Source organism: Rutilus rutilus (genome assembly GCF_951802725.1).
Source record: "Rutilus rutilus genome assembly, chromosome: 15".
NCBI classification, from domain to species: domain Eukaryota; kingdom Metazoa; phylum Chordata; class Actinopteri; order Cypriniformes; family Leuciscidae; genus Rutilus; species Rutilus rutilus.
In genome coordinates, this window is record NC_140220.1 from 34,537,100 (window position 1) to 34,562,464 (window position 25,365).

The following is a 25,365-nucleotide window of genomic DNA, read 5'->3' on the forward strand; positions in this document are numbered from 1 at the left end:
ATTATTATGTCATCGCTTCACCTGTGTTCCTGATTAGTTTGCTCCCTATTTAATCCCCTCATGTTTTCTGTCCTGTGTCGGTACATTGTCAAACATTGCGTGTTAAACTCTGTGACAGTCCTGTGAGTACTTCGTCTGAATCCTGTTTAATGAGAATTGTGAGTTTGTGTTGCTGTTAGTTTCCTGTCAAGTCAGAATCTAGTCTTCGTTTAGTATCTTGTCTTAGTCAAGGTGAACTCTCCTCCAGTCCTGTTTTGCCCCCTCGTGGGTTTTGTTTTCTGTTTTGTGTCGTAATAAACCTTGAGTGTCTGCATATCGTCTGCGTTTGGGTTCTCTCCTTCAACCTCATGACAGATATTAAGTAAAGATCATGTTCCATGAAGATATTTTGTAAATTTCTTACCATAAATATATAAAACATTTATTTTTGTTTTTGAGTTTGAGTATTTTTGTGAGTGAATGCAGCACAATCACGAACATAAATGGACAACTTTAAAGGCTTTTCTTTTCTCAATGTTTAGATTTTTTTTTTTGCACCCTCAGATTCCAGATTTTCAAATAGTTGTATCTCTGCCAAATATTATCCTATCCTAACAAACCATACATCAATGGGAAGCTTTCAGATGATGCATAAATCTCAATTCCCAAAAATTGACCCATGTGACTGGTTTTGTGGTCCAGGGTCACATAGGTCTCTGATTGGCTACGTTTATCAACACTTCGAAAACATGTTGTAAATAGACATCGTTGACGCTCTTCACCGAGCGCTTACACAGATACACACGGGAGCGTTTGAAAGCAGGCGTCTATGAGTGGATCCCAAATATATCCACTGATAGATGGATAGACTGAAATGCGTCCAGACTTTCGATTTTTTATTTTACTCACACTGCTGTCCACCATTAAAAAATCTCTTTATCTTAGGCTAGTTAACTTATGGTCATTCACGTGTTGAGCGCCACCTCGAGGAGCCACGAAGTAACCCCTTATTTTATGAATAAAAATGTCGATATTTGGCGCCAGCGTATCGATTCTCGTATCGCACGGAGAAGGACAACGATATATCGCCCTATCGATATTTTGTCCCACCCTTAGTGACGATACGACCGTGACTGTGAGAAGGAGCCATGTACCGTCCACACTGATGACGCCTCATTTAGATGCACTGCTTCTGCAAACAGGGATATTCCTCCAAAGTATTGGCGTCAACACTTGTGGCGTATCGCGCCACAGGAATAGTCGGTCAGCACTGTGTTTGAGAGCAGGAGGAGTACAGCCAGAGCAGGATGAAGCTGTCTATGAGGAGGATGCCGTAAAGGCATCGCTGCGTGTGCAAACTCTGCGCCCTCTGGAAGCGCGTCAACAGCACGGCCAGCAGGACAAAGAAAGTGGCTATATTCAAAATGAGGAAAAGGCGAATGTACGAGGTGGTGCTAAACACATCATCACTCTCTGCCGTAGCCCCCACGCGTACTTCTTTGAATTTCCGGCCCTTTACAAAGCCCACTTTTCTGCCCTTTCGTAAATCACTGTAATCAACGAAAGCCCTCGAGTCCCCGTCCGCCTCCTCTGGAACCTCCTCATAGACGCGCTTCATCGTCCGCTGCCTCTCCTTCTTCTCACTCGCCTCAATCTGAGCAAAGATGTCTGGAAGGCTGTCAGAAAGGCTTGCCTTCTTGCCTCCCTTCCCCTTCCCCTGCTTCTTAGAAAGGGAAAACATCTTCTCAATAGTCCCCGGTGTCTTCCTCTTGTCTGAGGACTTTAGGAGGCGCTCAGCAGTTTTGTGGAAACGGTCCGTGTTAAGAACCCGTGAAAGAATGTGCCTTTCCAGCTGTTGGAAGACTGGTTTGACATGCTGAAGATTGTCCTCCACAACATTAACGTACTCCTCTACTTCCTCCAAGGGATGCACGTTTACCCCTGTTGTCCTTTCAAACTCCACTTTCTTTTGGTCCATCAACACCGTGGCCAGGGGTTTGGTGGGAACCTCATCTGTGAGCAGATAGATGTTGTAGGTGTGATCCCTGGTGGCCAGATAGATGTCTAGTCTCTCTGAGTCTCCATGCACGCTGAAACTCTGCACATCCACTCCGGACCCGAAGAAGACGTAGGCCACTCTGCTGATCGGGTACCTCAGTGGCAAAGTCACATTCACATAGTTTGAACCATTATACGGGTATCCCCGGGGGTAGCTCCTATATCCCACTATTGCCTGCTCACTGCCACCCGTATCGTCCAACCAGAACATCGTGGACGTTTCATTTCCGTGTCTGATCAGAGCACCGTGAACTCCATCGACTTGGGTTTTCTGGAAGGGCAGGTCAGTGTTGTGGAAGAAGGCGCTCATGCTGTGTGTCGAGCTGCCAAAATGCAGCTGAATGTGGTCCACCACCAGCAGAAGCTCAGGATGAAGCAGGAGTAAGTTCCTCTGAAAGTTCTTGATCTTCAGCTCAGGGTTGTAAGCTGCACGACCCTCCCCGCGAATAAACACCATGCCCTGCCGCTCCAGAGCCGCCTCCACCTGACCTTGGCAGTCTGCTGCCTGACCGTGCTTATACTTCAGCCATTTTGAGTTGCAAACCTCAGTGACTTGGCCTTCCCATGGTGCAAAGCAGCTCTCGGACACGGCAGGCCCGAACATGACGGCATTGTTGAGAGAGGTGTATTTGGGTCCATACAAAGCCTCTGTGACAAACGGGACTCCATTCGGAGCAAAGGTAAAGGAGTTCTGGTCCGGGTGCTCATGGCCCGCATTAAAGTTTCGCCACCCTTTGATCCAGTCTTTGTATTTGTTTTGGTGAACAATGTCGAAAATAGCACGTCCGCCGAGCTTCCCCGACTTAAAGGACAGAAATGTGTGGTTTCTCCCAGCAGGAAGGGCACTTCCATAGGTCACCACTCCCCAGTCTTCGAAATAATGCAGACGGGATGTACCATAATCAGGAGGAGGGGTGGGTTGCAGACTGGCGTCATACCTATACAACGAGAGAGGCACATTTTGTAGTTAAACCACAATACACAAAGTTCTAGTTCTTGGATAATCAGAAAACCTTTCAGTTTGGTTTCAGCTCGACCTTTTCTCAACAAGTGGGATTTCAATCCCAAATAACTCAAGAGATGTATTACACCGCCCTGCATAATATTTGCCGAGTGAAATTATCCAATATTTGCTTCTTACTAATTTTGTGGTGCTGGTTCCAAAAATAGTGCCTATTTTGCTCTAGCGTGTCATGCTTTCTCGCAAAATATGAAGTGCAATTTGTACCATTTTTGCTTCAGACGACAATTTGTAAGGTGTAGAAGTCTTATTATCCCTCAATCACCAGAAAAACTGCCACAAAAACATAATTCCTGTCTTCCTCTGAGCCGGCTTACAACTATTTGTTCAATTCTCAGATGATTTTCACATGTATGACATTTACATTTACATTTTACATTTAGCTGACGCTTTTATCCAAAGCGACTTACAATTGCTATATATGTCAGAGGTCGCACGCCTCTGGAGCAACTAGGGGTTAAGTGTCTTGCTCAGGGACACATTGGTGTCTCACAGTGGATTCGAACCCGGGTCTCTCACACCAAAGGCATGTGTCTTATCCATTGCGCCACACCACCCACATAATTTTATACCTGACAAAAGAAAATGCAAACATGACCCAGATGTTTTCTGCTATATCCAAACATTAGCTGCGTTTACATGGACCCTAATAATCTGTTTGTAATCGGACTAGAAACACAGTCGGAATAAAAAAAGTCACATGTAACCACGTCAATCAGAATTAATTGGTAAGTAAAATTTCTAAAATGAGATCGAATTGAAAAGCGAAACTGGTTCTGCGTATGTGCAATGACGTAGAAATGGCGAAATGAATTGTTGTTGAATACAGTATAATATAGTACAATAAATGACTGTCGTGTCAATCGAAAATTCATATTCCGTTCATCATCTGCCACTTCGGACTTTCACCCACAGACGGATTTGTTGTGCGGGAGGAGGTGTTTTTACTGCTTGATAAACATAAGCAGAATGGCACAAATCTTCATGAGCGCTGTGCATCAGTACCAGAAAAAAAAATCAATTCCGATGTTAAGCTTGTGACATAAATGCACACATTAATCAGATCACTTTATTTAGAGCTCATGTAAACACTGGGTTCGGAACAAAAAGTGTCCATGTAAAAAGTGTCCATGCTAGTGACAGAAAATGACGGATTTTGTGAAAAAAAAAAATTTCTTTTATATGTTACGTTTTTTGACATTAAATAAAGTATTCGAACACCCATTTGCAGACTTTACAGTAAGTTAAATGATACATTTTGAATACTTTTTTGGTAATTAATTCCAAAACCTTTCTTTATTTTGATAAGTACATTAAAGCTGACATATATAAATATTATTTGAAGAAAAAAAAACTATTCACGATGGAAAGATTTTATTGATTTTTTTTTTTTAACTCAGCTTCATCAAATTATGCAATATTAGGCCTACTTTGCAAATCATTTTATTGATTTTTTTTCAAGATGCATATATTGATTACGAATGTAACACTTTGCATTAAATCAGCTTTTCCTGTATATTTAAAAGTAGGAGAAATTAGATTTTGATCTTTTTTTATTTTTAAATATATTTTGCATAAATTATAGTTACTACAGTATATAATAGTGTAATGTAACAAACATTTTTGTGGCTAGGAAGGCTTCTAAAGAAAGTCAAAGTACTTGAAAACGGAAGTATAACATCTGTGAAATTTGGCAACATTGATGTTTGACATTTTACAACATCAAAAAAACTAAATATGCTGAAACATCGTGAGTTTCATAACTAATGGCTTCCCACAACCATGTTTAACTGGGAAAAATAATATCATCAAAATCAAAGCTTTAATCCTCTTTGAGGATTACATACACAGTATTCAAAACTAAAATCTAGCGAAATATTTGTAAAAAAGGAACACAAGAAGTCTTACCAGAGGAACTCAGTGTGCAGAGTGCACCAGCGCTGACCCTTCCCCGCCTGTCCCGGGCCCTCCAGAACACGATTCTGTCTGATCACCTCAGCCAGCCAATTGCCACTGCCGTTTCGCATGACGTACCGATCCAAAAACACCAGCTGACTCTCTGGCCCATAGAACCAGTTATAGTTGGAATCTGCGATTGCAACGGTTCTCTGAAAACCTGCAGGAGCAGAAAATAATACACTGAATCGTTTAAAGCATAAAGGTCAACTAAAATCTCATGCAGTTGTTCATACTGATACATACAAACCGCACAATATGTAGAAGCCTCTTTGACAGCAGCAGAAGTAAACACTTTTTAATTAACGAGGTTGGGTGAAGATTAAAGAAAGAGCAGCAGTTTACTGTGAAATGGAAAATTAAACCTAGCAACCACTAGAAAATATTTAGCCAGAAGGAATCACTTGTGTGTAAAAGAACGACAGAAGTGAGCACTGTCTTTAGAGGGCAGCCTTTAACTAATGAGAGTTTGATGTTAGTATTTTCACCAGTTTGTTTTGGTTTCCACAGAAAACCGAAACCCTTGTTACATTGATATAAACACAGAAACGACTAAGATGAGGCCATGTGGTCTTGACAGACTGCATCTGTGTGGATTCTCAGAACGGACGACTGAGAGGGTGTATTGTGGCTGCTAACCTTCTCCGTCTCCTAATTTTTTGCTTACGGATTTGGTTTTCCGCTACAATAAAATGGCTTTTGGCAGGAGGTTGCAAACTATCCAAACCTGACTTGTCTGTAGACACACACAAACAGCTGGACGGCTGTTAGCTCTTTGATGTGCACAGAGAGCTATTGTTGTTACAGTTCATGGCCTGAGCTTTGGTTTGGTTTTGGCCAGGTTACCTGGTCATGGCTTTAAAGGGTTAGTTCACACATAAATGAAAAGTATCGCATAATTATCTCACTCTCAAGCCATCCTAGATGTATATGACTTTCTTCTTTCAGCCAAACTCAATCGGAGTTATATTAAAAAATATCCTGGCTCTTCCAAGCTTAATATAATTGGAGTGAATAGTAAAAAAAGTGCATCCATCCATCATAATGGTTATAGTTTATAAAGTTATGAATATGGATATTTTTCTTACACAAACCCAACGCTTCACTCCAGAAGGCTTTTATTAACCCTGTATGGATTACTTTTATAATGGATGGATGCACTTTTTTGGGCTTTACAATCTCAATTACTATTCACTCCCAATACAAAGCTTGGACATTTTTAAATATAACTCTGATTGTGTTCGGCTGAAAGAAGAAAGTCATATACACCTAGAATGACTTGAGGGTGGGTACATTTTGGGATAATTTTCATTTTTGGGTGAACTATCCCTTTAAGGTGGGAGACCAAGCAACTCATGTGTATAAGGAGTTCATTGCTTTGACTGGTATGGGCACAGCACTTTATTACCACAATTGTCAGCTATTAAAATTTTTAAAGGGGGTCATATCCTTAAAACCTTTTAAATGTACTATGGAAACATACTGTGACTTTCAAAACTGAAGATGCATTTATTGAAACCAAGCTGCGAATTTGTTCAAATGTAACTCAGGCTTTGCAAAGAGGTTGTTATTGAAAAATGGGGCAGCACAAAATAAACTGGACCCAACAGCAAACCCGCAGCCCATATAAAGTAAGCATTGTTACTCAAAAAGGGCGTTTATATACTGCTGTAGGAAGGTACAACAGGCAGCAGCAGCAAAAAAACAAACTAAGGGTCAGAGAGAGGGTGAAAAATGATGACCAAATCAAATAAAACGTTTCCGATATGACCCTTTAAATGTTGTGCTTGTAAGATACTACACAGAACCAGGCAGAGCAAGGCCTTACCAGGCAACAATGTCCTGTAGAGAAAGGCGAAGTGTTTGTGCAGCCAGGGATGACTGAAGTGGCCGATGTCAAAGTGCCTCTGCACCAAATACATGTACTGAAAGAGTGACCGAGTGGTGTACGTCCCATAGGCCACACCCTCGTACAGAGATCCATCCGTCACATCTTGGAGAAGCACCATGGACTTTTCCATGATGGAAAGAGCCTGTTTTGTCCAGAGGTATGCCTCCTGGAGGTATCCTGAAATATACAGAAACATAGCAAATATCACATAGAGAAGAATTTGTTGTGATTAGAAGGTCGTTTCCTGACCATATTTTGCATATGCATTTGTAGGAGTTTCTCTTTCAGACGCAAAATTTATGGGAGGAGAGTATTTAAATGAATCATGCAAGGTCATTTACTAAGGTTTGCGCTAGCCATTATTTACCACCCAAAAAGGCATGTCCTAAACCAGACGCTAGTTTGCGCTGCTCTTGCGCTGCTCTTTTGCGGAAACCATCATGCATTTTTGTTCAGGATTATTTGACAACAACTTTTGAATGGTAGTGTAATTAGTTTTTAGTAGCAGAATGGTAGTTTTTATTATGAAATAATTGTATTTACCAAAAGCATAATCTTTGGCCATGTGTCTCACCTTTTATTTGCAGCCATGTTATTGCATGATTTTCCCTTACATTGCTTGATCTTAATTACGTATTTTGTCCCAACCTAGCTCATTATTATTATTTTATAAATTCTAATACATTTATGTTTATTGGTAAAAAAAAAAAAGTTTTCACTTTAGTAAAAGTCAAAACCATAGCTTTGTGGGCAGTGCTCTGTTATACAAGCAGCTGCGCCTCAGGCAACCACAAAAAAAAAAAAAAAGATATTTTACCAGTGATTTTGCTTTTAAAGTTTGAATAACAGCACATGTTGCAATGGAACATTATAACGAAGCAAATATTTTCATAATTGGTCATAATTTGTAATACACCATAAAACAGACACAAAACCGTCCATGTTGTTTATCAACGACAACAACATCAGTCAAAACAGGACTAAACAATTTCATTCCTTAGATGGCGTAAGGGAAAACAGCGCTCATGTTTAGAGAGTGCTGCTCTGCAATAACCCTGGAATAACCCTGTTTTCTGATGTGCACGTAAATGGGCTTGTGTCAGCAGAAAGCAGCTCTTTGCTGTTATAGCCAGCTCATTTCAGCATGTAGAGATCATACGGAAACCACACTGAGTTGCGTGTGATGGTATAAATGATGAATTGTACAGTTTATATTTATAACTCTGAGAAGCAGAAGGCAAAAAGCAAACCTTCCTGTACTAATATGAGCTAAACTCTCAAATAGCTCTCTTAATTTCATGAAAATGTTTCAAATGTACCCCCAAGCTCCTCCGCCTGCATGCCTGGGTGAGTCTGAGAAGAACCACATAAATATTTAGACCACATCTCATCAGTTTGAGTAATAGTGCCACACCACAGGTTTCCTGGAACACAGTAGGTCCACCGACAAACAGCTACTGTCTCTAAGTTACTCTTACACACACACACGGCCACACACACCGGTTTACAATCAAACAGGAATTACCCTAGTGAACAACAACATTGACACAAACATGATATCATCTACTCTGCAGAAACCCAACAGCACACAAGCTGGAGTTATCAGATCTGACTGCACCATATTAAGCAAACAAAACACACTTCATTCCACGAAGCTCTTTATCTGTTTGTCTAAATAACTTCTTCAGTTGCTTTTGGCATTTTTTAAATTGACCGTCTTTGCCATGATTGGCGGTCTTTTTCTAACACAAACAGTCTATGAAGCACATAGTATGCTCTAATGTTCCAATTTTAGTGCTGCGATTTTTAGCTCAATGCAGGTATGGTTGAGAACGGGTGTGTTTGGAGAGTCAGACATCACACTACTGGTGCTATTTTTGCTGTTTGTGAACTGTGCACATTTGACAAATATGCAGTATACAACCAGAGTACACAGCTGTGCCACACAGCACAATGCACTTGATCTTGAATTTTAATTTTGAGTAAACTATTTCCATCTTTTCAAAGTTCTGTTACCACTTTTAGCATGGTCTACACAAAACTACATATGTGTTACAGGCTGGATTTAGACTGATTCCGAGTGTTGTTGACATTTTCTTCTCTTGTGAAAAAGAAATACACTTTAGCAAACTTTTAACAGAAATAATATCCTTTAAAAAGATAGGCTAAAGTGTGAACTGAATGTCATGTTTTCGACACTAACAATGGATGTTGTTTATAATTAAATGAAAATAGTTTAAATTTCAATTAAATACACTTAAAGTGCTTTTTCATCCACATATTAGTAGAACTTAAGTACATCTTTATATGTAATTTCATAATTCTGTTGTCTTTGAAATATGGTCAAAGTATGCTTCTGAATGTAAAGTTACATTTATTTCTACTTTGTATATAATTGAATGTAAAGTTAAATATACTTTATTGTCATTTCTATTGAAATTGATATCAACGGGGCTATATGTAAGAATTTGCATGTATTAATCGAGAGTTGCATTTTATTGCCAATGAGCAGTTTGTAATTAAACTTAAAAAACAAGACTTTCCCTGACTTCCTAGGTTGTCTATGAAAGCCTGTGGACTGATTTTATGTGAAGGACTCGGGGCGTTTTGTGACGTTTACACACGCTCCCGAAAGCTTCTCTTCCGTTCAATGACACATGAAACAAATGCTTATACAATGTTCAGGAAAAATGCCAAAAGAGCCATTCTGTACTGTAATGTCAATGTGTCATGCAAAGAAAAGGTCAAATTAATTTAAGCTATCGTCTCACATAGCCTGATAGTCTATAGCAGGCCTATTCAAATAGCGGCCCGGGGGCAAATTTGGCCCGATTGAAATGTATTCTGGACCGTGGCAGATACAAAAATAAATAATAATAATAAAAGTCAAAAAAAAAAAAAAAAAGTCAAAAAAAAAAATCTATGAATCTGCCGCGGCGCACAGACAACAGTACAGGAAAAGATTCTAGAGCGGAGCAGGTCGTCTCCATGGTGACAAACACTCATTCTCGCTGATTCGATGTTCTCACGCTGCCTATGACACATATAAGCCAAACCGCAAAGTTGACAGAGAAAATCGTACGTTTCAGAGTGAATGGACGGAGAAGAACTTATTTACTGTGCCAACTACGGCAAGCAAGCGAGGGACCGATAGACCTGTGTGTTTACTGAGGATAAGGAAATATTATTGTTATTAGTTATTTTCATCAAGAGTATGTTTACAGAACATAGTTAGAAGATTTGTACTTACTGTACACTTGAAATGTTTTTTCTAGTTTTAAAATGTGTACTCACTGTCTGAAAGATATACTTCAGGGATATTTGAATATTGTTATTTCCCCAAATAAGATTTGATACTTGAAACTGCAGTTGCAGTTTTGCACTTATGACAGCTTTATTTTGATTGTTTGATTTATATATATATATATATATATATATATATATATATAAGCTATTACTTATGTTTACTGTTTTAAGGGTAAAAGCTGTGTATATGTCTCAGTATTTGTAGTTTTGCACTTTGTTGTAGGCCTAATCAATACAAGTTGAATGTGTTGAAATAATAAAGGAAACCAAAAGAATAATGTACCTTATTTTATTTCATATATTATGTACCTTAGTATATAGTATATTTTAATTTCCTTTAGCTGATATCAATTTGTCCGTCCGGCCCTCACAAATTTTGGAATTTCCTAGTTTGGCCCCCCTGCAAATGTATTTGAATAGCCCTGGTCTATAGTCTCAAATTTTCTTTATAATCAAACTATCAAAACAGTGTCATTTGAATGACCTCATCTGTCAACATGATGACGGTAAATTGCAGAGCATTTGTAAACATATCCACATCGCTATGATCAGATGCTTGCTTAAAGGGATGGTTCAGAGTAAAATCAACCTAGGGTCCTTTGCACCATGACCTCGAGCCAAACACCCCCCCAGAAGCCTTTTTTCCCTTGGTCGAACATTATTAAAGTTAGAGCTTATTTAGATAAATCAGCTGGATGGCTTAGTGCAGGCGCTAATGGATCCAAGGTTGTATCTCGTAAATTACCACACTAATAATGCCCGGAATGGTACCAAACTTCTACAGTTGTACAAAAGTTCTACGGTTCTGTACTCATAAAACGAGGCATTGGAAAGTTTGTAAGTAGCCTACATCAGGAGTTTATTTAAATAACATTTGCCTGACGGCTCATGCTACCGCTAACCCGGACGTCGACGTCACTTCAGTGGTTTGGGAAAAGCACGTAAAAGTCCTGGCAGAAAGCGATGCATAAGGATGTAGTGTAACAAAGGTATTTCCGACTTATTTTTACTTAAGCAAAGGACAAAAAAAAAAAAACTTTGCCATGAGTATATCTGGGCCTTGAATCACGCTCAGTCTCTTGTGTGTTACGTATGCACGAGTGCGAGCACGAGCAATAAGTTGCTGGCTGCAGTTCCATTAACGGCCACCAGTGTTGCTAATAACTTTAACTTTAAATGCAATATTGAATAAAACACTAGTTACTGTAAAATAGGAAGTACTTTTCCATGTGTTCTATGTTAGTCAACATCAAAATAAGTGTACTTCTTGCATGACAAAAAGATCTTAAAAACAATTATTTAAAAACTTTTAATTTGACATTATTACAGTCTTTAAGTGGGTTAAGAAACAGTCATGAAAGTGTGCTCTCTTAAGTGGACTTTTATTTCATTAATACTTTACTATCTGCATACGTTTCTTTAATTTTTATATACTTTTAAGAATTGAAGTTCACAACAAATGCACATACAATTAAGCGCACTCATTTTTCACAAAGGTGACTCTTCCACCCCATTCATATAACCCATTTAATGACCCAAGCTCAAGTAATGTCATTCTCAGAAGTCAAAAGTAATCTCAAAGGTGTCTTCTTGAAAGCTGTAATGGTCTCAGTAGATCAGGTGAAGCTCGTTCCACTACAGTAGAAATGAGAGAGAGAGACTTTATACCTTGTTGTGACGGAACCACCAGACGGTGGTAGAAAACAGATGCTTAGGAGTGTGATGATGAGGTTGGTGAAAGCCATTCAAGTGGAACCCCCATGGCCAAAATCATAGCCTTGCATTTTATATGAATAGCTACAGATGAAGTGAGACCAAAAGAGTGTGATGTGGGACGTTTTTGCTTGACTGAAGATCAGACATGTTCTAAATTGTGAAACTACAAAACCAGGCAGCCATCAAAAAGTGCCAAGTGAAGTTTAAATGGCAAATTAATAATACAAATAAAACACTACCGCCAAATTCATGACTGTTCCGACTAGTGCAATGTATAACTGATGGGTTGGTTGGGATTACAAGGAGCTCTGTATACACAAAGTTCATTTTAAGACATAGTTCACTAAAAAAATCGGTCATCATTTACTTGCCAATATATCATCCCAAACCGATAAGTCCTCCATTCATCTTCGGAACACAAATGAAGATATTTTTATATTTTTGTCTATCCATTGAAAGCCCACACAACTAAAACTTTGTCTTTGACACATACAAGGTACAAAAAGACTTTGGTAAAAGTAATCCATACATGTCTATTTGCACTTTCTGATGCATCAAATTCTTAGTTGCATGGACAAAAGGAAGTCTAATGGGTTTGGAACAACATGAGGGTGAGTGATTATTTTCATTTTTGGATGAACTAACCCTTTAAGGCACCGCTCCTTCATCCATCCAGGCCGATCTCCGCAAACCCACATCATTTACTCTGTATTAATGATGTTATTTTATACAGAATCTTCTGCTATGAAACGGAGCAGCTTGGGATGGGAATGCTGGGAAGAGCGGGGCAAAAAGAACCTCCAGATATTTGGACAGATATGAGAGAAGCTGCTTCAAAACGTCAAAAGGACATACTTTCAGGGCCAGAAACGACAGATTATGTTATGAATAGCTGCAGGGGAGGAATAAAGACAGAGAGAAACACAAAAGAGCAAGAGAGTGAGGGGAAAATATCAGTTCTGAAATACTGGAGTCATGTGGTGAACTGCTTCGCTGGAGAAATAATTAGGAAGGCTTAAGTTCAGCTCTGCAGAATGACCCTGAGCAGCCTTAAATTCCAGGCAGGAATGCTGAGCGAGCCGGCAGACCCTTCCTTCTTCAAAACGTGTGTGTGTTCAGAAGACTGAACTTTCTCCAAAAACCATATGTCAGTTTACTTGGGAGTAACAGATTGTCCACAGATTGAGAGCACAGAATTTCAGTTTCACATTTCAGAATTAAAATGAAATATTCTAATTTAAGAAGTGCTGTTACAGGATTTTATTTGGGGTTCAAAAAAAGGTCTATCAACAAGTATGTGAGGTATGTTGCCAATTATTATAGAACATCATCTTGACTAGCTTTGAGTTTATAAATCAAACAGGCTTACAGTGATGAAACTATATATTGGGCAAGACATTCTTGTCACGACAACCGTTTTCGACTAAAAACGTAAAACCTTTTATGCGTTTTGACCGAAACACGACAACAGCGTTTTGGGAAAACGCAAAATGTTCCTGAAAACGCAAAATGCTCAACGTGCAAGTTTTTGAAACCGGTCTCCGTGTAAACAACAAAAACGTGAATCTCTGAAGACATGACGTCATGCACATGCGTATTACGTGTTCAGTCTAGAGCTGTAATCGGGCCTTAAAAGTTCGGCCCGAAAAGGCCCGAGCCCGACAGAGTTTGGCCCGAGCCCGACAAGTACATTTTGATTGACAGCTTTTTAAAAGCCCCGAACCCGTTTACAGCCCGACTGTCCAAAAGGCCGTCTATCAGCAGTGATAAGAGTGTCGGAGAATAGCGCGGACACGCGCTTCACACCGCGAGCCGGCACACGCACCACTCGGCGGAAAAGGGAGAGAAAGAAAGAAAGAGACGCACGCACACAGCACCTTTGTCTTTCATAAAAAAAAGGAGTAATTTATAAAAATTTGAACATCATTTATTCATGACTAACGGAGGCTAGAGGCCACTTGGAAGTTGGAACAAGGAAATAAAATAAGTCCTCCAGAGACCAGCCTCCATTTCACCTCCTCAATATCCATTTTCACTCTAATCTAAACACATCACCTGACTGCTCATTTACCACGCAACCCGAAGCGCGAGCCCGAGCCCGGCCCGAGCCCGTGTAAAATAATAGAAATTAAGTCCGAACCCGACCAAACCCGTCGGGTCCCGTCGGGTTCGGGCAAAGATCTTCAGCTCTAGTTCAGTCTGTAGGGTTTCATCGCCATCTAATGGCCTGGCAGCAGAATACAGCGCTTTTAGTTGTTTTCACGGATCGGTGTGAATGGGGATCGTTTTGACAATGGTGTCGTCTGTACGCGGAAAACTCAGAGGAAAAACTTCTCCGTTTTAAGCATATCGTTGTCGTGTAAACGTAACCACAGTCACGTTCCGTTTGTTTTGTTTTCATTCATGGCATGTGGTTCCCTTTGTTTTGGTTTCCCGCCATGGATATGCATTTCATCATGGACACTAACACCATTCTTCACAGCTGTTTGTCGTTTTAGCTACTCATCACTGTGTATTTAAGTTCCTCCCTTTGTCCTGTTCATTTGTTGGTTGAAGTCTGTGCATTAGCACACTGTTTCGTTTGTTGGCTTTGTTATTCTGAGTTCATAATAAATCTTATGTTCTTTTAGAATCATCTTCGTCTTCTGTGAATCTAAGCGTTACAATTCTAGACTAGAGGAATCATATTTTTGTTCAATTTAAATTGTGTTATTTGAGCTTTTAAGTTGTTGTGAACTTTGGGATATGTACCAACTGAACTCCTGTGGGTGAAGTCTACTCCATATGTCTACTGAAGTCTACTCCCTTTTCCAGAATCCTTGTGTGTGACGTGAAAATATAAAAGTTTTGCAATCATGTCATGAGTTTATAATTTTGTTGAAACCCTGCACAGAAAAGGTCATAGTTCTTGACAATTCGTTTATGCAGTTTTTTTTTTTTACTTTGGAATCTTTCATTAAAATGCCATAACTTGTTTTTGATGTATGCAAGCCCATGCTGCAGAAAAGCCATTCACACTCAGATCTTTATTCATTCAAGTATACAATGCTCACTTTTCACAATCCAATCCACAACCAATGGAAAAAATCAAGTCCCCACCCATTCAACAGCCGATTCACTCAGGAATATGTTACAATACTGTAGCTGATCGCTACTTCATACTTGAATGTCTTTGCAGTGCATTTCCAAATAGAACTCGAATTCCATGTTCATTATTTAAACACCAATGGCTGCATCTGAAAGCTTAGCTGACCACTAACCACAACTTTCAGACGCCATCCTTATTCTAAGGATGCGCCCACATCTATGCTGCCTTCAAAAACCGATCAGATGAAGGTATCTCAGAAGACAGGAAGTGAAGCTAACATTGGATTCAGACGTGCCTTGATGCCTTCCTACATCGGAAAGCATTCTTTGAAGGCAGCATGTTTAAGCTTTCAGACCATAAAGCCAGAAACAACATAAAGGTGATAGAACAGACCATTCACAGAAAAATGAATAGAAGAAATGCTAACGCTCAGTTTTGAGCAGTTGCAGGTTAATCTTTCAGTTAATAAAGCTTTCATAGAGGCTGTTTACTTTAGACCTGGACCAGTCAAAAAACTGATGATCTTGATGATCAATGTGAAAAAGTGTCACACATCATCCCATGCAAATGAATTCACACTGTCTGGACATACAACGCTAAAGAAATGTTAGACTCACCTTGGTTCATGACCACAAGACTGCCAGTCAAAAGAGCAACACAATTGGTGGGTTGGTGGTTGTGGAGGTACTGAAATCCCCAGCCGCGGTGGTAAGATTTCTCATACATGTAGCGCGAAGCGTTCCCGATCACCTGCAGGAAACGCTCCTGCTGAACTTTACTAAGATACTCATATAGGAAGTCGTATGCCGTAGCGAAGCCAACCAGAGAGTGGGCAATAGGAACCTCATCCCACGGAGCATCTTTCACCATCCTGAAACAAAAGAGCTGTCTTTAAGACTTCGAAACATACTCTCACACAACATTAGCCAGAAAAATTGTTCTGTTTCTGTTTAGAGAGCTTAAAAGAACAGCAATTGTAGAGAAGATAGCAGCTCATATATGCTAACTAAACAGTTGACTGACTGTTAACTGAATTTAAGTTTTTTAAAGAAAAATACTGTAGATTGGTTAACAGAAAATCAAATTAGCAAAAAAAAAATATATATAAAAAAAATTTGATTATAGTATTATGTGGTACTTCCATTTGTTCTGTCGAAGAATTACAGAATTCACATATGGGTTGGGGGTAGGATTAATTATGTTTATTTTATTATCACATTATTTCTAAGAATGAATGGTAACACATTAAAAAGTGACAACTCTACTTTTTTCCAGTTTATGTTTTCCAGTTTTTTCCCATGTAAAGTGGACAAAATAAGAAAAAATAATAATAATACAACTAATTTAAGAAAAATAAACGAAATGGTGAGATAATTAAGTATTTAAGTGTAATAATCTATAAAATTGATTTAGCATTTTACCGAACATGACAACAGACATGAAATTCGGCTCAGAATGCAAATATCACTGTAATATCTTTGAAACCATTGCAATAACTTTTAATAGGCACGAACCACTTTAAAAAGAGCTGATTTAGATTAATACACAAAGTAGATAAACATATATTGTCAACACTACAGTACATTTCTTCATTCAACTGAGCGTTTAGGAGACAAGTGAGCTGCATTTCAATTGCTATTCACTGGACAGCATTACAAGGAGAGAAATGGCAGAAAAAATACAGTTAAAAACTGGCATGGACTGCGAGTTTCATGTGTTTACAGTAATGCAATTTGAGAACCACTATTTATAAGTTACTTTGGTAAGAAACCGTTTGCTAGTAGCAAATATATAACAGATTTTCGCTTTGACAAAGCAATGAAAGAGCAGTGGAGGCTGTAGATCTGAATCAGTGCTACTGCTATACCTACAATCTGGAGTGTGCGTAATAACACCGACAATGTTATGAGTTCCAGAAGCTGGAGGTTTGTGTTGGGCTGGTGCTGGTTGGCCACTACATGCTGGCGGCAGTGTAAATGAGAGTGCAGAACCGCAGCAGTTAACCCCAACCAACCAACCATCCACAGCAACTTAAACAGAAACTTCAGCACTCACTCTGAGGACACACTGGAGGAGGTGAGGAAAAACGGGCACTTTGAATATTTGGACTCACAAATGTGCACACGTATGAATAAACCCACATTTTTGAACACCAAAATATAACTCCAAATATTCAAGCAACAGAGAACTTAAATGTATGGGTTGTGCATATAACCTTGGTCCCCTGAATGAAGGAACGTGATGCTTCAGTGGCCACTATGGGAGCTTCGTTAAAGAGTGAATCTTTCCACAGAATCATCCCACATTTTAGACGTAAAGACTGATGAATGGTTTAATGACTCACTCAAGATTTGCCCAATGACTGGAGCTAACTCATAATTAAGAATAAATGTCAGCCATGAACATTCGCAAGTGTGAAGACTTTGTCTTAGCTAAATGACTTAAGACAGCTGGAGATGTATCCTAACCTTGTAGTTAGAGCCTTTTTGCAATTCTTGTTATGTAAGGTGGAGGCAGCACACTTTCCAAAAAAAGAACGAGTGTGTTGGAATTAAATGATGACAGTGGAATCTGGGTCAATGTGATTCATAGTTCAAGGTAATCCATAGTTTTTTTAGTTTTTGTTGCTATTATGGAATACACTGAAAGTAGATATTGTGGGGACAGCAATAATTAAACCTTTGATAAATTTGACGGTCTACATGTCTTAGCTTTCAGAGGATTATGACAAGGGCTTAAACAACTAAAAACTAAGTTTACTCTTTACAGAAAGTCTTTTTTAGCTTCTTTATATAAAGCTCTGATGGGCTGCATTTTTTTTTTTTTTTTTTACTGTCCTATTTTTGAGGGTTTTTTTCCCCACATATGCTGTAAGTCCAGGTTAAAATCTGTAGTTATTTTTTGGCCATCAAATAGGAACAGACTGATCTTAATAAATCAGTGACACAGAGCAAGCGATATAAGAGGCAAGGTGAGCGTATAAGAAGCATCAGATACAAGTTTAGACACATCAGAGGCAGGTCTAACTGTCACTCACTGCATTAGAGGCTTTTGTGTTAGTAGTGTCAGAGGCAGGTTTGGCTGTGTCAACATTTTGGAGATAGTGTACAGGAAGGAATACGGTTGAAAAATAAGCAAGTATTGTCAAGATAGAGTCAAAAAAGAGAATCCTTGTGGCCTTAGAAACATGGAATGTGTTAAAATAACATGTTATAATAATAATAATAATGTTTTTTGCTTATATATTAGAAATTGTGGCCCTAAGTGACCTTACCTATTGCAGAGTGTCAAACATGATTTGTGCTTACGCTGGATCTGGAATAGTTTCTGAACAATAACACATGCAATCAAGTGTAGGCCAATATAAAAGGTGTTTATTGTGTTTCATCTGGTTTTAAGAATAGCACACTTGGCTTTACTTGAAGATCTTGCAACACATCTAGGTGAGGTGAGAGTACATCTTTATAAAGCATAAGGAAAAATGTGTACCTTGAATGCAACGCAAGTCGGAAGCATCTGCCAAATGTATAAATCTAAATGTAAGGATATATCTGCAGAAAGTGACAAATGGCTGTATAGGAGAGGTTTTGCAGCAAATACTTAAATACAGACTTGGAGAGTTTGGTGTGTATTTTAGCAATTCATAACCACTCTCTCATTTAGAACAATCTGGATTCATCAACATTAAAATGAAGATAAAAACAAATTTGTGTATATGCATCTGTTTGAATCTGGTTTTCTAAGAACTTATTGCCTGGAACATAATGTCTTAAGTTCTAAGAAATTCAATATGCTTTTTATGTTTATGCTTATAAAAACAAAATTGGTGTTTTGTGGCTTTTTCACTTAAAAAGTAAGTGCTGTCTTAACTGATAACATGAATATTTGAGTTTTCCAGGTTAAATCTAGGAAAAATTCTAATGGAAAAAGTGTGTTGTGGGTTGTGTTGTGAATGCAGATAAAGGGACAAGGCTCACAATACTGTGAACAAACACCTCACAAAACCCTATCAGTTGTTGCTTAGGATCATATTAGTGCTCAGCCTTTACTAAAAAGATCTAATGAATGTTTTATATTAAAGCACCTTGCAGGTGTAACTGGTCATACTGGCATTGCTCCAAGCGGGATTCGAACCAGCATCAACTGGCATGGAAAGTGGGCTCACCAACAAGAACGATAAAGACCACAGCCACTAGCATCAATCACTAGTGAACCAAGGTTTACTTGCATAGCTCACACCCCTAAGCCTCCCTCCCATCCGGGTCACGGCACCAATGTAACCAGTTCTACTTGCACCGCTCCGAGCGGGATTCAAACCTACTCTATTTTATAGAGTGCTACATAAACAAACTTGACGTGACTTGGCTGTAGTGCCAAATTTCAGAGCTGATGCAAACATCGTTATAATCAATGCATTCTTAACTGCTTATTTATTAAGTGTTTATTTTGTTATTGAGAGGAAAGCATGCAGGACATATTTACATATTCAACTAAATGACACTCACAGCCGCGTGGGTGGCGTTGGGATGTTTGCTAACCGTATTCAGCTACTTAGGAATTTAAAACTACTTCTCATCCCTAAGCAAAGAACAAAAAAGTATATCGAACCTTTCCCACGAGTATATTGGGAGCTTAAAGCCCCTTAGAGCCCTGAAATCAAAATTTAAGTAATTTAGCTTTTAATATGAATTTGTTAGCCCTAAGGTAATGAATAAGCTGGTGTGTTCCAAAACAATGACAAAATTTGCATTTAGGAGATATAAGCATTCAAAACTTCCGCTAAAATGGATCACGGATATTTATGACATCATTGCGGACTTCAGCTTCTCATCACATCTTCTGTCCAATCAAATGCTCTCTAGAATCTAAAGCTCCGCCCCCTATGCTATAAATACCACCTGGCCATAGCAACCGTTGACACGTCACAGAGCAATATGGGTTGCAGATGTGTATTCGGTTGCTCAAACGCTCGAGTTTTATTCAATTTTCCAACTGTACGTTGGTTAAGAATGCAATAGCTAGAATTTATTCACACCTCTACAATTGAATCCAACGTATCATCAGTGCTCAGATTCGCTTCCATGGTGCTGTCAACTACGAATTGCAGTCTGTGAGGTAAACTAAACGCTATTGGCTATTTGAAAAGGGGGAGGAGCCATTCAATATGTCCCGCCTTAGTTTCCTGTTTCAGTGGAAATTACGTCAACGCATCATACAAAGCTGTGCTTACTAAGGCACTTCAGTGGGCCTTTAAGCATTTTAGCATAAGACAAAATGAAACAAACGAAATGCAAAAAAAGGGGTCTGAATACTTTATATTACTTTCACATAAATGTATTGAATCCAACGTATCATCAGCACTCGGATTGGCTTCCACGGTGCTGTAAGTACGACTTGCAGTCTGTGGGTAAACGAAATGCTATTGGCTATTTGAAAAGATTCAATATGTCCCGCCTTAGCTTCCTATTTCAGTGGAAATTATGTCAACGCATCATACAAAGCTGCACGTTCCAAGGCCTTTAAGAAGCACACCAAACACACAAGCTCAGACACACATTATTTTACCAGTTGGGCTGCACAGCCATGCGCTCCATGTATTCCTTGGCTACATCCAGCGCACCGGCACGGTGCGGATACAGCATGCAGAACATAGAGAGCAGGCCTAAGTTGTTCCCATACACTTCATTCCAGCGGGCACTAAACTCAGCAGGGCTCCAGGGGGGCAGGTACTCCTCCGGTCGCTCCAGTATGGCCTCCCCAGCCTCCCGGATCTGTCGGGCCAAAACCTTGTGCGTCCCCACTGCCGCCCGCTGCAGCTCCTCAACCTCCGCCTGGCCGAAGTACAGCATGGGGTGAGTTCCCTCGTAGTTCCCTCCAAGGAACGCAATGCCTCCGCTGGGGTCCACTAGAGCCAGAGCCGGGGATGCCAGAATCCACAGTGCACTTATAAAGAACACTGTTGGTGCACCACGGGTGTAAGTTCTCATTCTGGCATCAGAGAGAGAGAGACCTCATCCCTTTGCTCCCTCTCAGCTGAGGAGACATAAAGAGAGAGAGAGAGACGTTATTTTCTCTGCGTTACACTACAGGGTCTGAATGCCTGCAGTAATTAGACCCAGCTGTAGGGCTGATCTCTCACTGGGTTTATGCACTTTTTTTTTTAAACAGAGATGAAAGTTCACTATACTGTTTTTTTCCCGACAGGCTCCAGAAAACCCGGCATGCCTGAAAGCTTCCAACATTCAGCACTTAGAAACACAATTAGTCAGAACTTTAAAGGTCAACATGTCTGTATGATAACTGAGTAGAGTCTGAGGAAATGTAAACCACTGCTGTTCTTGAACTGCTTTCCTGAACACTTCTCCACAACCTTCTGTACATTGGGCAGACAAAACTCACACCATCGAACTGAATCAATGATGTTGGTTGAAATGCTCAAACGAAGGGCTCAAGGATTGGCTGGGTATCATGATCCAAGTGTAAGCCCTACTGGTAGATGCTGCACCCATTGATATATTGTTGTATTACAAATTTATTAAATGTTTAACTTCGGTTCCAACATTAAAAGTTAAGACTTTGATTTTAGTAGGGTCAGTTTCTAGCTAGAGACTCCGGCCAGTCCTGTTTTCTCTATTGTGTCAGATCACTGAGATTCTCACCTTTCGGAGCCCAAATGGCTTTGGAGCCCCTGGCCCAGACATTGAATCGTTAGGTTGATTGGATTAGCTGTAGGGGAGACTTTCACCTTTTGTCTTTAATGGCTCTGAGATTGGCTCTTGGAACCGGAGTTCCTGGCCAATATCAGCATTTGAATAGTTACGCTGATTCAATTGGACTGGTAGAGCTCTCAGAGTAGGGTGTGTTCCTACTTCATTTGCATGCTTTGTTCAGAGTCTCCGCCTCTATGTAATCCCTCCCCCTTGGAATGTATATGACTACAATGCATACTGTATTAGATTTTAGATTGTCGGATGACTGCAGCAACGCTCAGCGAAGTCCTCAATAAAGAATAACTTCTGCTTGAACGATATCCCAACATCTCCTGGTCTTGCTTCGATGAAGGAATAGAGTTTCCAACAATATACATATAGCCTATACATAGATGCCTCATTAGCGCCTGTTTCTATGGGCCGCGATGCGAAAGTCATCCGCCATATTGGAACAGTCAAAGCTTGTCCGTGAACACTCGAGAGCAAATCTGCAACCGAAGTTAAACTCATGTATAATTATCTATATCTGCAATAGACTTCAGCAGATGATTTTGCAAAACTAACACAATACTTTAAGACGAAGGAGTCAGCTAATACAACATTAAAACATTACCATAGTTTAAAAACCTGTAATATTAAGTACATATAAAAAACATGAACCATTCTCACCTGTGAAAGGTTATCCCATTTCTTCGGGAATTTAAATCTCGGCGGTTTCACAACCAGAAACTGTGCAATGTTGTGGCATCATTGATTCTTAAATCAAGTGACGAAACGCTAACTGTTCCAAGATGGCGTGCGCACAGACGTGACCTCTATGTATACATATCTATGACTGCACCATCTAGTTCTAAGAATCTTCTCCATCTTTCTCCATAGAGTCCTGGAAGATCGAGTCCTAAAACCCGGAAACGAGTTAGCACTCATGAATTTTTTAAGCTTTTATGCGTCTCGGAAAAGGTGCTTGCTAACAAGTGTCTAAATTGGACTACAGAGGTTGTCTGGGACATTATACATCATCACGCAGAACAGGTAAACTCATCTCACTAGTTCACTTTTACAGCCTTGTTGTGTCTATTCTTGTGCTCTTGCAAACCATTCTAACTAAAGATTTCCAACTTGAAGATTTTAAATAAAGAATAGAAGATTTATCGGAAGGTTAGTGGTTTTGATGCTGAAGTCATGCAACCATGATCTAGTTCATTTGTAGCCTAACTTTAGCTTTTACTTCTGGTGATTGTATTTCGACTTCAGAATTCATAAATGTTGTGTTCATGTGTGAAGATTATTTTGTAGAACACGGCGTGAAAGATTCATAAAACTTTTGTCGGCCACAGAGCTTATTTTCTGCAATAATCCAAAACCCAAAGGAAAAATCCTGTTGGCCTGTGCACATTTTTATGTTTAACATTATCTTGATGCAATTTTCCTGTGGTTCCAGATGAATTAGGCTTATGCATTTTTTATACTGTAAGTTATTGGCTCCATAAAATATAAAACATCTGATGGTGTCATTTTTTATTTATTTTTTGCCTAGCAATTGCTATTTAAATGTATGGGAATGAACCAATAGCTTTCTCCAGGAATCACAGACCTCCTTGGCTTGGACAAACAAAGCCACAGTGTTTACACTTTTGAGGAAGTCAACCTACGAATGGCTTACTTATAGCCGACTTGGCATACCAACTGAGAAAGGGGAAAGTAAATTAAAGTTCATGAAACTGAATGATTAGCGGGATCTTCAACAGTTAGACGTTCAGTCCCTGAGAATACATACTATTTATTTGTTTTGATTAGCAGCTATTAAGCCTGTTATGCCTTAAAACACTTTGAACTCAATAATTTAGCGAGTTCACCATAACCGCGTCTTTCCAACAGCCGAAATGTGAGCTCTCTGCTTCTCCTCCTGACTGACTAACACACCGCTGGTCAAATGGAAAATTAGCTGGTCCAGTTTTATGGGGTGTCTAGACATGTGTCCAGCGCAGCCGGTATCTATTACTCTTGTCTTAAAACACACACACACACACACACACACACACACACACACACACCAGTCAAAATAAATCAGCCTTTACTCCAAATATTATACTCCCATCTGTTGTTCAACATTGTATTCTAATCACAACTTCTGTGGTATGAAGAATGTATCACTTCCTTGCAGTTAGCACTGCGCTTATTGGATTTCTGATTACTCTTTAGAAAGCAAGGTGAAACCGCATAGGGCAAGTCACAGCAGTGGCCCTTGACCCCTCAACCTCTGCATTCCTGCTAAACACATGGTCAAACAACTAATGCTTACATAAGCTGTGTGTGAAGGATCTGAGCACACACACATTCAAAGATGCAGAGAACAGGCTTGTTTCAATCCAGTTTGACTCTTAAGAGAAGCACATTTGAAATGGACTTCTATAAATCTGCGATATAGAAATACACATGCTATGAGATAGAGATATCTAATTATGTTCTACAGATCATCGAAATGCTGTATTGCTTTCTATATTGTTAATTATAACTCTTTTTCATAAAGAAGAATGAAATTTCCAATGACTGCAAGTTACACTGACAGACCACACAATAGTCCTAAACTGAACGATCTATGAAAACAAAGCACTTCTATGAATAAGGCGCTTAAAAACGAAACTAGATTTAAATAATGCAATTTAACAAATGTATAATAGCCTAACAAGAAAAAATAAATAGCCTATATTTAACTTTTTCTGTTGATTCTAGCGCTCTTTAAAGTTGGCTACAACCCATAAAAACTTCTTTCAAATCGGAAAGAAAGTCGTATTGAGCTCCGTTACCTCTCAGATCCACTTGCGTTATCTTAACCTTCCCAAAAAACGCCGAAGTCATGGGTCTCATGCCTGATGGAAAGCATCCGCTGGCCTGGTATTGTTTGTCGTCAACAGCCTCGCAGAACCGCAATCATCTGCGCAGAAGAAAGTCAGCAAACCAGCGTCACATCTGCCGGAGGAGGAGAGAGAGAGAGAGAGGGAGGGGAGATATACATTCATTTCCCCCCGTGGTTTTCACTCTCTCCCTCTTCGGTAACACTTACACTTTCATTGCAGCCTAGTAGCCTATAATGCACTATGTGCACGCGCTTCTATCACAAGGTAGGCTAATACAACTTTGAACAATTGTATTTGGTCATCAATCACTGTAACCACATCGTTGAATACAAAATACATTACAATGTGTAGCCTATTATAAAATATGGATAGATTTATAATGAAGCAGGTCTATGGGCTAGTCGACATGAAATACTGAGAATATGAATTTTAAATTCTTCTTGTGGAATGACGTTCTATAGACCAACTAATCACTTTACAATAAGGTTCATTAGTTAACAACATGAACTAAGAAAGAACAACAATACTTCTTCAGCATTTATCTTATTCATTTCAACAGTTAGCCTAATACGTTATTAAGGTTTGTTAACATTAGTTAATGCACTGTGAACTAACACGCACAATGAACAGCTGCATTTTTATTAACTAACATGAACAAATATGAATAAATACTGTAACAAATGTATTGCTCATTGTTATTTCATGTTAGTTAATACACTAATGTTAACTAACGAACCCTATTGTAAAGTTTTACAGTTAGCAGGGGCGTAATTTGTGGGGGG

The 25,365-nt window shown here is 39.4% G+C and overlaps 1 protein-coding gene across 2 annotated transcripts; it reads right to left on the minus strand.

Moving 5' to 3' along the window:
- dse (dermatan sulfate epimerase) lies at positions 1-24,829 on the minus strand. Of its 2 annotated transcripts, XM_084432868.1 has the most exons (6): positions 24,533-24,829; positions 20,581-21,048; positions 15,633-15,886; positions 6,843-7,082; positions 4,967-5,174; positions 1-2,975 (listed from the first exon to the last, which is right to left on the minus strand). In XM_084432868.1, exons 2-6 carry the CDS (start codon positions 21,000-21,002, stop codon positions 1,244-1,246), a joined length of 2,856 nt encoding a protein of 951 aa, XP_084288994.1. In that variant the 5' UTR covers positions 21,003-21,048; positions 24,533-24,829; the 3' UTR covers positions 1-1,243. The 2 variants fall into 2 exon arrangements, with proteins under 2 accessions (XP_084288994.1, XP_084288995.1); XM_084432869.1 differs by lacking the exon at positions 20,581-21,048 and having other exon boundaries at positions 24,533-24,664.
- Positions 24,830-25,365: the final 536 nt, after the last annotated feature.

What these genes read in the sequence shown, in the direction of transcription:
- dse (XM_084432868.1), bottom strand. Translation starts at nt 21,002, where the DNA reads ATGAGAACTTACACCCGTGGTGCACCAACAGTGTTCTTTATAAGTGCA. An exon ending in ATGGCTGTGCAGCCCAACTG is followed by an intron (nt 15,887 to 20,580) that starts GTAAAATAATGT and finishes CTTTTGTTTCAG; the next exon opens with GATGGTGAAAGATGCTCCGT. An exon ending in TCTTGTGGTCATGAACCAAG is followed by an intron (nt 7,083 to 15,632) that starts GTGAGTCTAACA and finishes TGTATATTTCAG; the next exon opens with GATACCTCCAGGAGGCATAC.